Genomic DNA, 14,381 nt, shown 5'->3' with positions numbered 1-14,381 from the left:
CCCGGTGGAGTACAGGATCAGGTTCAAGGTGCTGGTTTTAACCTTTAAAGCCCTATACGGCCTAAGACCGTCGTACCTACAGGACCGCCTCTCCTGGTATGTCCCACAGAGGACCTTACGGTCTTCAAACAAAAACATCTTGGAGGTCCCGGGCCACAGGGCTGGCCTCAACCAGAGCCAGGGCTTTTTTGGCTGTGGCTCCAATCTGGTGGAACGCTCTGTCCCAAGAGACTAGGGCCCTGCGGGACTTGATGTCTTTCCGCAGGGCCTGCAAGACAGAGCTGTTCCACCAGGCCTTTGGCCAGGGCACAGCCTGACCCCCTCCTTTGGCAATCCTCACAGAACTCTAGCCCAATGGTTGCCATTAATCTGATTTGAAATGATTTTAGAATGTTGTATCATTTTACTGTTGTTAGCTGCTCTGAGCCCGGCTTCGGCTGGGGAGGGCGGGATATAAATAAAATTTTATTATTTATTTATTATTATTATTCTACAAGTTTTGCTTCAGGGCGGGTGAGGTGGGAGACGGAGGAGAGCATCTGGTTTTAGGGGAAATCAAGATGCTCTCTTGTGTAGAGGCAGACCCGATCCCTCTGGGCAGCTGGAGGTCTTGCAAGCGCGGTTACGGGTGCTGGGCGATCGTGACGCTTTCTCTCTCCCGGCGATCCATATGCAGAGGATGGTTATGTGAAGATGTTCCTGCGGGGGCGGCCCATCCCCATGTTTGTCCCCGATGCTGTTGTCGCCACCTACAGCCTCGATGCCAAGCTGGAGCTGCCCCATAAGAAGCTGAAGCTGGACTGGGTGTATCCTACTCAAAACAGTCTCCCTGGGGGGCGGGAGAGGAGAAAAAGAAGTGGGGTGCTTGAAGCGAGTTCTGAATCTTCCCTTCCTTGGCTCCCAGAGCTGGTGGCCAGAACCGCAAAGCCCATTCTCTATTCTTGTCCTTGACCTGCTCCAGCTATGGGTATCGGGGCCGCGACTGCCGTGCCAACCTTTTCCTGCTGCCCACGGGGGAGATTGTGTATTTCGTGGCTGCTGTGGCTGTCCTCTACAACGTGGAAGAACAGCGCCAACGCCACTACCTGGGCCACAATGATGACATCAAGTGGTGAGCTGGGCGGGGGGTGTTTGTGTGTGTGTGTGAGGCGCTCCCTGTTTCTTTCCTTTCCAGCTGGAACGGCAGAGGAGCACTGGGGGGTGGGGGGTGGCAAGATGCATTGCCAGTTTGCAAGTGGTGCCACTTGTAAAAATAGGAGGAGTCATTGCAAGGTGTGGGTGGGTGGGTGGCCTTTCAGAGCATATGAGTGTGTGACTTCTGTCCTCTCCTGTCTCACTCAGCCTGGCTGTGCATCCTGACATGGTCACCATAGCAACTGGGCAGGTGGCCGGGACTTCAAAAGATGGCAAGGTGAGGGGCAGCTGGCTATAGAGGCGGAGGCGCCAGAGATTGGGAGGTGGCGGGAAGAGAGAGGAGGAAAGGAGAAACGGGAACAGATGGCATACATTTAAAGCCAACGGGAAAAATCCCCCTTCTGGAATAATGGGGCAGCTGAACATTTGTGTACTTAGGAGCTGCCCTTTATGTCTCTTTACTTTAGCATCCCTTCCCCGTCTCAGCCAAAGCATGGAGATCCTGGCCTGCTGCTGCTGTTTCTCCCCAGTATCTTGTAGACAGAAGTGTCTGCAACGCCTACCGTATTTTTCGCCCCATAGGATGCACTGGCCCATAGGACGCACCAAGTTTTTTGGGGGGGAAATAAAGAAAAAAAAAATTTATTCCCCCCCCCAGGTGCTTGTGGGGCCGGCAGCAGGGAGAAGCGCTCTTCTCCCCGCCCCCCGCCTGCAGACCAGGTCCGGGGACAGCGGGAGGACGCGCTGCGCCTCCCCGCTGTCCCCAGAGCTTGCGGGGCTGGCGGCCGGGAGAAGCACGCGTCTCCCCGCCATCAGCCTCCAAACCACATCGGGAGACAGCGGGATGGCGGCGTTCCGCCTCCCCGCTGTCCCCCGACCTTGTGGGACTGGCGCTGCGGCTCTCCTGAAGACTGGAGAGCGAGAGGGGTTGGTGCGCACCGACCCCTCTCGCTCTCCAGGCTTCAGCGAAAGCCTGCATTCGCCCCATAGGACGCACACGCATTTCCCCTTCATTTTTGGAGGGGAAAAAGTGCGTCCTATAGGGCGAAAAATACGGTAAATGCGGTTGCACCAATGTTCTGTTGCAGCTAATAGCCGACTGCAACCCTGCCTTCCTCTGTTCGGCTTTTAAAACAAACCTTGTGGCCAGTGCCTTTTCCAGAACCCCCAGGTTCCACGAGTTGTTTCTGTGTTGTGTGAAGAGTTGCTTCCTTTTGTGTATCCTGAAGCGGTATTCTTCCTTCCGGCAGCCGCTGCCTCCCCATGTTCGGGTCTGGGACTCTGTGAGTCTGAATACACTCCACGTCCTGGGCCCTGGGTCCTTCGACCGAGCTGTGAGCTGCGTGGGATTCTCAAAGTCTGTGAGTGATGCTTCCCTCCCTCCCTCCCTTCCTTCCTTCCGCCAAAAAGGGGGTACCCGGAGCCCACTGTTCACCCCACAAGCTTGGATTAGGTACATAACGATGATGATGATGGTAATAATAATAATAATAATAATAATAATAATAATAATAATAAAAAATAATAATAATAGAAGATAAGGGGATGAGTTTAGAAAGAAAAACGCCACAGTGCATCTGCAGAAGCACAACAGGACGCCTTCCTCTGCCCCAGCTGCGACAAAACATGTCTCTCCCGTATCGGTCTCTACAGCCACAGCAGGCGCTGAAACTCTCCAGTGGTTTGACTTCATCCCTGAAACCGCACTCCTCTATTGTCTCCTGAGACAGACAGAGGCCAACAATGTATTAAATTTGTTTTCTGCCCTTCCTCCGAAGATCGCAGGGCGGTTCATAACATAAAAATACAAAACAAGAACACAAAATACATAGGAAAAACCAAAACAAACCAATAACCCCGCCTCCCACAGACACATTTAAAAGGCCGTTGATTCATCAGCCAAAGACCTGGGAGAAGAGGGACAGTTTTGCCTGGCGCCTAAAGATATGTAAAGGGACGTGGGTGGCGCTGTGGGTTAAACCACAGAGCCTAGGACTTGACGATCAGAAGGCCGGCGGTTCGAATCCCCGTGACGGGGTGAGCTCCCGTTGCTCGGTCCCTGCTCCTGCCAACCTAGCAGTTTGAAAGCACGCCAAGTGCAAGTAGATAAATAGGTACCGCTCTGGTGGGAAGGTAAACAGCATTTCCGTGCGCTGCTCTGGTTCACCAGAAGCGGCTTAGTCATGCTGGCCACATGACCCGGAAGCTGTACGCCGGCACCCTCGGCCAATAAAGCGAGATGAGCGCCGCAACCCCAGAATCAGCCACGACTGGACCTAATGGTCAGGGGTCCCTTTACCTTTAAAGATATGTAACAAAGGCTTCCCTGGGGAGATCAGTTCCACAAACGGAGCCACAGCAGAAAAGGCCCCTGATGTCGTCTTGCCCCACAGAAAGCAATTGGAACCTACTCAGACCATTGGTGCATCAGGCTCAGAATTACCTACACTGACTGGCAGCAGATAGCCAGGAATCGAGGCAGGAACTTCTTCCAACTAGGACTGAATCTGTTTGCAAGGCAGATGCTCTAGCCCTGAGCTGCGGCCCGGCCTGTTGACTGCTAGTGAGGTTGTGATCTTGGGGGGGGGGGTGTATGTGGAAGGAAGAGGAGTTTGCAAATTCAAGGAGGCCCAGCCTCCACCCACCTGCCTTCATATTCTGCCAAGGCACACCCTCCCCCTGCCCAGACCCCAATTCTGTAGCCAGGGGGATGTCAGTTCTGCTATCAAGACCGCCTAAACCTTAGTTTTGCAGAGCATATTCATGCTTTTTCAGAGAGCACTGGTTGGTCTGTTTTTTAAAGAGGGAACTGGCATGCGATTTCTAATTAGGTTTCGTTGCTAGAAATGGCTTGCCATGGTGAATCCAAGGCATTGGACGGCAGTTGTGAGGGGCGCTCCCTCTATCCCAGTACACTGGCTCCCAGTACGTTTCCGAGCACAATTCAAAGTGTTGGTGCTGACCTTGAAAGCCCTAAACAGCCTCGGCCCAGTATACCTGAAGGAGCGTCTCCACCCCCATCGTTCTGCCCGGACGCTGAGGTCCAGCTCCGAGGGCCTTCTGGCGGTTCCCTTGCTACAAGAAGCCAAGTTACAGGGAACCAGGCAGAGGGCCTTCTCGGTGGTGGCGCCCACCCTGTGGAATGCCCTCCCATCAGATGTCAAAGAGAAAAATAACTACCAAGCTTTTAGAAGACAGCTGAAGGCAGCCCTGTTTAGGGAAGCTTTTAATGTTTAATAGGTTATTGTATTTTAGTGTTTTGTTGCAAGCCGCCCAGAGTGGCTGGGGGGACCCAGCCAGATGGGTGGGGTATAAATAATAAATTATTATTATTATTATCCATGTCTCTTTTCTCTCACCAGAACGGCGGAGGACTCTTATGTGCTGTCGATGACTCTAATGACCACGTACTCTCCGTGTGGGACTGGCAAAAGGAGCAGAAGCTGGCAGACGTGAAGGTAACTTTGTGTTCCGCCCTGTTCCTTTGGCCAAAATCTAGCCCTCCCTAACCTGTGGTTGGCACTCCAGACATTCTGGACTCTTCTTCTTTGGCGATCCCTCGTAGCCGAGTAAGATTGTCTTCCATAGACACAGTTTTAACAGTGAATCTGCAAGTGACTGTGGAGGCCAATTCTGGACCCACACGTCCTTCCACAGTGGGGACATTGGTTTCCGGGCAGGAGTTGATCAGGGTGTGGATTTGCCCAGCGTGCCTTCCTCTTAGCACGTTTCTCCCTTGTGTCCTGAGTTCGAGCGTCTTCAAAGCCCATGACACCTTTGGCAAAGGCTGTTCTCCAACTGGAGCGCTCGCAGGCCAGTGTTTCCCAATTGTTGGTGTTTATACTTCATTTTTTTTTAGATTTGCCTTGAAGAGAGTCTTTAAGCCTCTTTTGTTGACCACCAGCATTACGCTTCCTCGTTTTAAGTATGGAATACAGTGGTACCTCGGGTTAAGTACTTAATTCGTTCCGGAGATCCGTTCTTAACCTGAAACTGTTCTTAACCTGAAGCACCACTTTAGCTAATGGGGCCTCCTGCTGCTGCCGCACTGCCGGAGCCCGATTTCTGTTCTCATCCTGAAGCAAAGTTCTTAACCTGAAGCATTATTTCTGGGTTAGCAGAGTCTGTAACCTGAAGCGTATGTAACCCGAGGTATCACTGTAGACTAGTTGCTTTGGAAGACGATAATCGGGCATCCGCACAACATGACCAGTCCAACAAAGTTGATGCTGAAGAATCATTGCTTTGACACTGGTGATCTTTGGTTCTTCCAGTACACTGGCATTAGAACGCCCGTCTTCCCAAGTGATATGTAAAAATTTTCCGGAGACACCGTTGATGGAGTCTTCCAAGGAGTTGGAAATGGTGTTTATACAGTGGTGCCTCGCAAGACGAAATTAATCCGTTCCGTGAGGCTCTTCGTATAGTGGTTTTTTCGTCTTGCGAAGCAAGCCCATTGACGGCTTAGCGGATTAGCGCTATTAGCGGTTTAGCGGCTTTTAGCGATCAGCTGTTAAGCGGCTTATCAGCGGATCAGCTGATAAGTGGCTTAGGGCTTAGGAAAAGGGGGGGGAAAGGGAAAAAACCCCACAGGAACTCACAAGACATTTTCGTCTTGCGAAGCAAGCCCATAGGGAAATTCGTTTTGCAAAGCGCCTCCAAAGCGGAAAACCCTTTTGTCTAGCGGATTTTCCGTCTTGGAGGCGTTCGTCTTGCGGGGCACCACTGTACATTTTGGACTAGAATTGTGAAAGACACCAGATTGTGCCCAGGCTGCCACAGTCTGTCACGGCCCCTGCATCCTGTTGCATCACTGTATTGACCCCTCTCTCCTTCCTGTTTCTCTTGCTCCGCAGTGCTCCAATGAGTCTGTGCTGGCCGCAACCTTCCACCCTACGGAGCCGACACTGCTCATTACCTGCGGGAAATCTCACATCCACTTCTGGACGCTGGAGGCAGGCAGCCTCAGCAAGAGACAGGGCATTTTCGAGGTGAGAGCAGGGTCGGAAGGGAGAGGGAGAAGCTGCAGAGGTTTGTGGGTAGGGCAGGATTGGGGTGGTTGGCGGGCGGGCTCCCCGCCCCCCAATCTATCTCCTGGTCACATCAGCAGGCTTCCACACAAGGGCTTCCTGGCGGATTCTGCACAGAAATCTTGCCCGGACCCCTCTTCAGTTCGGTGGGTTACAAACTGTTTCCTGAGAAGTACAGGGACCGGTTCCCCTCTCTTCCACAAAGCACTTTGCATGGCCATGTGGGGGCAAGGGGGCTGTTCCCCTGGTTTTCTTGGTCAGCCTCCTTTCTCCAGACGGGGTAAAACCACAGAGAAGCCTTGTGCGACTCTGCGAAATGACACCTGTTAAAATACAGGTTTTACAGAGCATTCTAAAGATTTGAAAAATGCACGTCACATGTATTGCTTCAGTAATACAGTGCTACCTTGGTTCTCAAACTTAATCTGTTCTGGAAGTCCATTCCAAAACCAAAGCGTTCCAAAACGCATCCAAAAGGAGCGTCTCCACCCCCATCGTTCAGCCTGGACACTGAGGTCCAGCTCCAAGGGCCTTCTGGTGGTTCCCTCATTGCAAGACGTCAGATTACAGGGAACCAGACATAGGGCCTTCTCGGTGGTGGCGCCCGCCCTGTGGAACGCCCTCCCATCAGATGTCAAGGAAATAAGCAACTATCCTATTTTTAAAAGACATCTGATGGCAGTCCTGTTTAGGGAAGCTTTTAATATTTAATGCTGTATTGTTTTTAACACTTGATTGGCAGCCGCCCAGAGTGGCTGGGGAAACTCAGCCAGATGGGCGGGGTATAAATAATAAATTATTATTATTTTTAAAACCAAGGACTTTTAAAAACAACCCCTAAAACAGCAATTTAACATGAATTTTACTAACTAACAAGACCATTGATCCATAAAATGAAAGCAATAATCAATGCACTGTACTATTAAATAAATAAGACAGTATTGTATTGTAGATGATAAAAATTAAAATTATTTTTTTTCGTTACCTGCACTGATGATAGTCATTGTTTGGATGGGAGGCTTTTTTCCCCATTTACGCAGTCACACGCACAATCAATCAGTCAGTAGCTGACCTGGTTTCCACAGAGTCACAAAAACGAATTAACCGAAGAAGCCTCAAAAACGAAAGTGCAAAATAAATAGCAAAAACAAAAGCGCCAAACTTAATCCGTTCCGGAAGTCCGTTTGACTTCTGAAATGTTTGAAAACCAAGGCGCAGCTTCTGATTGGTGCAGGCGCCCCGGAAACAATAGCCGACAGCCGCATCGGATGTTCAGCTTCCGAAAAACGTTCAAAAACTGGAACACTTACTCCAGGTTTTTGGCGTTTGAGAACCAAGGTACACTGTATTGCTTCAGTGATAACTAACTGCGAGGCCAAGAGGGGGTCTTGTTGTCTGGTCAGCCCAGGACCTCCAGACGCACTGCTTTTTAAAAAAATAATAATATTTATTACTTTTAAAACTTACAAAAAGAAAAGAAAAGAAAAAAGAAAAAAAAACAAGAAAAGGTAAAAACAATACAATACAATATATAAACAATACAAAACACAACATTAACCTAAACAGAACAAAACAAAAACAATTTAAAAAAACATACATTGTACCATTTCAGTAGTCTATCTTTCATACCCTTGTTTCATCGACCTCCTCCTCACCTCCCTTTTTGTATTCCTCCATATGCACTGCTCAGTCTTGCGCGCCTAAGGTAATTTGGGCGCTGCTAATGCTGCGGTTTGGCTTCACCCCTGGAAGCGCACTCCATTGCCTTTCGAGACAAACGTATGCCAACCAGCCAACATATGACCCAATTGGACCCAATTGGGCTATGTCCTCTTTATTGCATGTCTACCCTGCCTTTTCCTCCCAAGGAGCGGTGACGTTCATGGTTCCATTCCTCCTCATTTAATCCCCACAACAACCTTGTGAGGCAGGTTAGGCTGAGAGGGAGTGGCCGGCCCCCAAAATCACCTAGTGAGCTTCAGGGCCAAGCCGGGATTTGAACCCTCTTCCCTCCCAGTCCATAGCAAGTCGCTAGCTCTCGAATTGCAGACAAGATGGGGATTTCTGCTTCATTTGCTCTTTGAGACGGGGGGGGGGCATTTTCCCAACCCCACCCAGCCAAACCAGTTGAACCAACTGCTGTGTGTGTGCGCACGGTCCTGGAAAGCCGTTTCGGATCTGTTTGCTAAAGGGGTTGACTCTCAACACTTTCTTGCGCAGTGAGCTTTCATGCCCAGGTTTCAATAATAATATTAATAAATTTTATTTATACCCCGCCCTCCCCAGCCAAGACCGGGCTCAGGGAGGCTAACACCTGATATAAAAACAAATTGATTGAAATGCAACTTAAAAACAAGATTAAAACACAACATTAAAACATTAAAATACAGCCTCATTTCAATGGAAACTCAAATCAAAAAATTTGGGGGGGGGATGAAAGCTTCAAGCCTTCACCAAGGCCAACTTTCCAGACTGGTCCTACGTTGGCCAGAAAAAAGCTAGGGAAGTCCCCAAATAGGAGTTCTATCACAGAAGGAGAAAGGAAAAAAAGAAAGAGGGGAAGGGAATCAAGTTGATTCCAAGCTGAAGGCCAGGCAGAACAACTCTGTCTTACAGGCCCTGCGGAAAGAAATCAGATCCCGCAGGGCCCTGGTCTCATGAGACAGAGCGTTCCACCAGGCCGGAGCCATCACTGAAAAGACCCTGGCTCTGGTTGAGGCTAATCTGACTTCCTTAGGGCCCGGGACCACTAGGGTGTTGCTATTTATGGACCTTAAGGTCCTCCGTGGGGCAGACCGGGAGAGGTGGTCGCATAGGTACGAGGATCCTAAACCGTGAAGGGCTTTAAAGGTCAAGGCCAGCACCTTGAACCTGACCCTGTACTCCACCGGCAGCCAGTGCAACTGGTAGAGCACTATGCTCCAATAGCAGGGACCCTGTGAGGAGCCTCGCTGCAGCATTCTGCACCCGCTGGAGTTTCTGGGACAGCTTCAAGGGCAGCCCCACGTAGAGCGAATTACAGTAGTCAAGCCTGGAGGTGACCGTCACGTGGATCACTGTGGCCAGGTCGGGGCGGGAAAGGTGCTGTTGTCCTGCTGTCCACCTCTCCTTAGAAGTGGGGTGAAGTGGGAGCTGCAGGTTGGATTTGGGGTGGTTTTCCTGCCCCCTCTCCTCCCTGTTTTTGAGGCTCACCTGTTTTACTTCCACAGAAACACGAGAAGCCCAAATATGTCCTGTGTGTGGCTTTCACAGAGAACGGGGACACTGTGACCGGAGATTCTGGGGGGAACCTCTACATTTGGGGGAAAGGTCAGTTTGGGAATGGGGCGGGGAGAGATGGGATTGGGTTGAGGTGCTCCTGAATAGCAGCTCTGTCTGGTTGGGCTGAATCAGTCTAGCTGGGTGCTCTGAGTGTTTCTACACAGCTAAATTTGTGAGTTGCTGCAGGGACAAATAATTATTTTACCCTTGCTGAATCCCTCAGTCGCCTTTTCTCACGCACGGTTCGTTCCCAATCTCGTACTGACCAGTCACATAACCGTGTTAGCATTTTATTAAGCACTTGAAAAGGGACGCGGGTGGCGCTGTGGGTTAAACCACAGAGCCTAGGACTTGCCGATCAGAAGGTCGGCGGTTTGAATCCCCGCAACGGGGTGAGCTTCCGTTGCTCGGTCCCTGCTCCTGCCAACCTAGCAGTTCAAAAGCATGTCAAAGTGCAAGTAGATAAATAGGTACTGCTCCGGCGGGAAGGTAAACAGTGTTTCTGTGCGCTGCTCTGGTTTGCCAGAAGTGGCTCAGTCCTGCTGGCCACATGACCCAGAAGCTGTACGCCGGCTCCCTCAGCCAGTAAAGCGAGATGAGCGCCGCAACCCCAGAGCCGGCCACGACTGGACCTAACGGTCAGGGGTCCCTTTACCTAATATTCCGCTTGCATGATGTTCTTGGAACAAGAAGCATAGGTTCACTAAAGAGGAGAGAAATCCTTTCCAGGTTCTGTCCTGGGCTGGGGGGAAGGTTGTCCCATCTAACAGCGTTGTCCTTCGCCTGGCAGGGGGGAACAGGATTTGCCACGCAGTGCCAGGAGCCCATGAAGGGGGCATCTTCGGCTTGTGCGTGCTGCGGAACGGGACTATCGTCACGGGAGGCGGCCGGGACCGCAGAGTCGTGCTCTGGGGACGGGATTACCAGAAGCTGCAGGAGAATGAGGTATTGCGGCCGGCTGGGTGGAGTCCTGCTGTCCTTAGGGTGGCAGCAGTTCATGCCTTGCTTGGACCCAGACATGGCCAGAGGTGCTGTGGAGCGAGGGATCATAGAATTGCAGAACTGTAGAGTTGGAAGGGGCCACAAAGGCCATCTGTTAAAACCCCCTGCCATGCAGAAACAACATGTAACCAAACAAACCCCTGTGTTGCAAAGAACATCAGCAATGTCTAGGCAACATGATGACCATGTACATATGCAATGTTGTTGTTTAGTCGTGTCTGCCTCTTCGTGACCCCCTGGACCAGAGCACGCCAGGCACTCCTGTCTTCCACAGTTTGGTCAGACTCATGTTTGTGGCTTCGAGAACACTGTCCCACCATCTCGTCCTCTGTCGTCCCCTTCTCCTTGTGCCCTCCATCTTTCCCAACATCAGGGTCTTTTCCAGGGAGTCTTCTCTTCTCATGAGGTGGCCAAAGTCTTGGAGCCTCAGCTTCAGGATCTGTCCTTCCAGTGAGCACTCAGGGCTGATTTCCTTCAGAATGGAGAGGTTTGATCTTCTTGCAGTCCATGGGACTCTCAAGAGTCTCCTCCAGCACCATAATATTCCTTCAAACCATAACAAGTACAAAATGAAATCTTCAGTCTCATAGTCTCTGGAAATCTTTAAATGAAGTGAGGTACCAGACTTTGTACAATGAAAGACAAGCTGTGAAGCTTTGTGTATTCAGCAAATATGACGTCCAACACTGAACAGTGATTCCGGATATTGACTACTGTTTTGTAGAATTCTTCGTCAGCGTGGTGGGAGGATATAGAATTGCTTCATAAACCCACCTTATTTCGAATGAATGTATGTAAATGAAAATATCAAATGCTGTGGAACAGTGTTCCTGTAATAATGTAGTCACAGCATTCGATATTTGACGAAGAATTCTACGAAACAGTAGACAAAGCTTCACGGCTTGTCTTCCATCGTACAAAGTCTGGTGTTGTTGTTTAGTCGTTTAGTCGTGTCCGACTCTTCGTGACCCCATGGACCAGAGTACGTCAGGCACTCCTGTCTTCCACTGCCTCCCGCAGTTTGGTCAGACTTATGTTTGTGGCTTCGAGAACACTGTCCCACCATCTCGTCCTCTGTTGTCCCTTCTCCTTGTGCCCTCCATCTTTCCCAACATCAGGGTCTTTTCCAGGGAGTCTTCTCTTCTCATGAGTGGCCAAAGTCTTGGAGCCTCAGCTTCAGGATCTGTCCTTCCAGTGACCACTCAGGGCTGATTTCCTTCAGAATGGAGAGGTTTGATCTTCTTGCAGTCCATGGGCAGTCCATGGGACTCTCAAGAGTCTCCTCCAGCACCAGAATTCAAAAGCATCCATTCTTCGGCGATCAGCCTTCTTTATGGTCCAGCTCTCACATCCATACATCATTACTGGGAAAACCATAGCTTTAACTGTACGGACCTTTGTTGGCAAGGTGATGTCTCTGCTTTTTAAGATGCTGTCTAGCTTTTTCCATCGCCTTTCTCCCAAGGATCAGGCGTCTTTTAATTTCGTGATTGCTGTCCCCATCTGCAGTGATCCTAGAGCCCAAGAAAGTAAAATCTCTCACTGTCTGTTACCTCGCTTCATTTAAAGATTTTCAGAGACTTTGAGACTGAAGATTTCGTTTTGTACTTGTTATGGTTTGAAGGAATTCTATAATAATAATAATAATAATAATAATAATAATAATAATAATTTATTATTTATACCCCACCCATTTGGCTGGGCTTCCCCAGCCACACTGGGCTGCTTCCAACCAAATATTAAAAGACAGTAATGCTGTAATATATAATACAATATAAATATAATACAATATAAAGATTGTCTATTGCGTATGTACATGGTCATTGTGTTGCCTAGATATTGCTGATGCAGAAACCACACGCCAAGCCTGCGAGGTGGAACTTCTAGCTTCTTGGCACAACTCCATCAGGGGGAACAGAGGCACAAGAACTTCCTTCCTTGCTGGTTCATGTTACAGAGATCCTCTAGTTCAGTGTTTCCCAACCTTGGGCCTCCAGCTGTTTTTGGACTACAACTCCCATCATCCCTAGCTAGCAAGACCAGTGGTCAGGGATGATGGGAATTGTAGTTCAAAAACAGCTGGAGGCCCAAGGTTGGGAAACACTGGTCTAGTTCAGCACCTGACCTTCTGGCAGCTAACAGCCAGCTGCAAATTTATTACTTATACCCCACCCATCTGGCCAGGCCTCCCCAGCCACTCTGGGTGGCTCCCAACAGGATTCGACCCTCTGTGACACCATGAACCAGAGCATGCCTTGGAAACACTCATTTTCTTCTCAAAGCTTCTCCATGGAGTTTTCTTGGCAAAATGGTGGAGTGGCTTGCCTGTTCCTTTTCCAGGTGGATCACATTTAGTCTAAACTCTCGGCTATGACTTGTCCGTCGTGGGTGGCCCTGCACAGCATAGCTCATCGCTTCTCTGAGTTATTCAAGCCCCTTCACCACGACAAGGCAGTGATCCATGACAGGATATTAGAAATACAATAAAAGATCAAACATTAAAAACTTCCCTGTACAGGTCTGCCTTCAGATGTCTTCTAAAAGTCAGATAGTTGTTTATTTCCTTGACATCTGAGGGGAGAGCGTTCCACAGGGTGGGCGCCATCACCGAGAAGCTCCTCTGCCTGGTTTGAGAGGTTTACAAATGGCGCAGGATGGCATCTTCCGTTGTTAACCCCCCCCCCACAGCACCTGCTAGTTGGTAGTGAATTGTCTCTGAACAGAGAGCTGTCACAGTGGTCAGATCTGCCTACAGCTGAAATCTTTTTTTTAAAAAAATATATAATGCTTTGATTCAATAGGCTCATTTGCTCATGTTTAACCTCAGCGTTGCATTTTTCCGGTACCTATTTGTAAGTATTTTTTGTTTGTTCGGTTAGATAAAGAAGTCTTACAAACAAAAAAATACTTACAAAAATGTGTAAATTATTAAATAATATACAAATAGACCAAGAAATCAAATGTAAGAATATGTTAAGGTGGGGGCAGGATTTAGGTTATGAAACTGAATACAAAGATCGGGTTAAATTTTGGACAAAAAATTATAAATTTTACAGCTTCTTATCGATTGAAAGAAAATTTCATGAAGATGCATCATAGATGGTATATGTCGCCAGACAGGTTGGAAAAATTAAAAAAATCGGGTGATAATAAGTGTTGGAGGTGTAATAGAATGATTGGAACCTTATAGCATATGTGGTGGTCAAATTAAGAAATATTAGAATGTGATACAGGAGGAAATTAATAAGCTAATAAAAACATCACATAATAAAAAGCAAATCACCACTTGCAAACTGTTTCTCTGCTAGCCCTGTCTGGGCATCTTCTGCTTTCCCTGAGGGGGTCTCTGTTTTCCTCTCCCTACAGGTGCCCGAGGGATTTGGGCCAGTGCGCACCATAGCAGAGGGAAAGGGTGACTCCCTCTTTGTGGGCACCACCCGCAACTCAGTGCTCCACGGATCGTTGGCAACTGGCTTCTCCCTCCTAGTGCAGGTAATATAATAAGAATAATTTATTATTTCATGGAATCATAGAATCCTAGAGTTGGAAGAGACCACAAGGGCCATCAAGTCCAACCCCCTGCCAAGCAGGAAACACCATCAGAGCACTCCTGACATATGGTTGTCAAGCCTCTGCTTAAAGACCTCCAAAGAAGGAGACTCCACCACACTCCTTGGCAGCCAATTCCACTGTCAAACAGCTCTTACTGTCAGGAAGTTCTTCCTAATGTTTAGGTGGAATCTTCTTTCTTGTAGTTTGGATCCATTGCTCCGTGTCCGCTTCTCTGGAGCAGCAGAAAACAACCTTTCTCCCTCCTCTATGTGACATCCTTTTATATATTTGAACATGGCTATCATATCACCCCTTAACCTCCTCTTCTCCAGGCTAAACATGCCCAGCTCCCTTAGCCGTTCCTCATAAGGCATTGTTTCCAGGCCTTTGACCATTTTGGTT

At 49.1% G+C, this 14,381-nt stretch overlaps 2 protein-coding genes across 7 annotated transcripts in view; both read left to right on the top strand.

Annotated features, from left to right (window-relative positions):
• The window catches only part of EML2 (EMAP like 2), a 53,046-nt gene that overhangs the window by 20,435 nt on the left and 18,230 nt on the right, over nt 1-14,381 (top strand). For all 5 annotated transcript variants that reach the window (XM_081868866.1, XM_081868868.1, XM_081868865.1 and 2 more), the window contains 9 exons: nt 677-806; nt 962-1,111; nt 1,342-1,411; nt 2,385-2,495; nt 4,497-4,592; nt 5,991-6,125; nt 9,374-9,473; nt 10,216-10,370; nt 13,794-13,919. In XM_081868866.1, the coding sequence (XP_081724992.1) occupies nt 677-806; nt 962-1,111; nt 1,342-1,411; nt 2,385-2,495; nt 4,497-4,592; nt 5,991-6,125; nt 9,374-9,473; nt 10,216-10,370; nt 13,794-13,919 (1,073 nt within the window). The remainder of the gene's footprint in view (nt 1-676; nt 807-961; nt 1,112-1,341; nt 1,412-2,384; nt 2,496-4,496; nt 4,593-5,990; nt 6,126-9,373; nt 9,474-10,215; nt 10,371-13,793; nt 13,920-14,381) is intronic.
• FBXO27 (F-box protein 27) overlaps nt 1-14,381 on the top strand; it is a 62,951-nt gene that overhangs the window by 44,639 nt on the left and 3,931 nt on the right. The window lies entirely within an intron of this gene.

Source organism: Podarcis erhardii, assembly GCF_964252035.2.
Source record: "Podarcis erhardii genome assembly, chromosome: 7".
Classification (NCBI taxonomy): domain Eukaryota; kingdom Metazoa; phylum Chordata; class Lepidosauria; order Squamata; family Lacertidae; genus Podarcis; species Podarcis erhardii.
The sequence above is the reverse complement of the archived record's forward strand: the minus strand, read 5'-3'. Positions and strand labels throughout refer to the sequence as shown.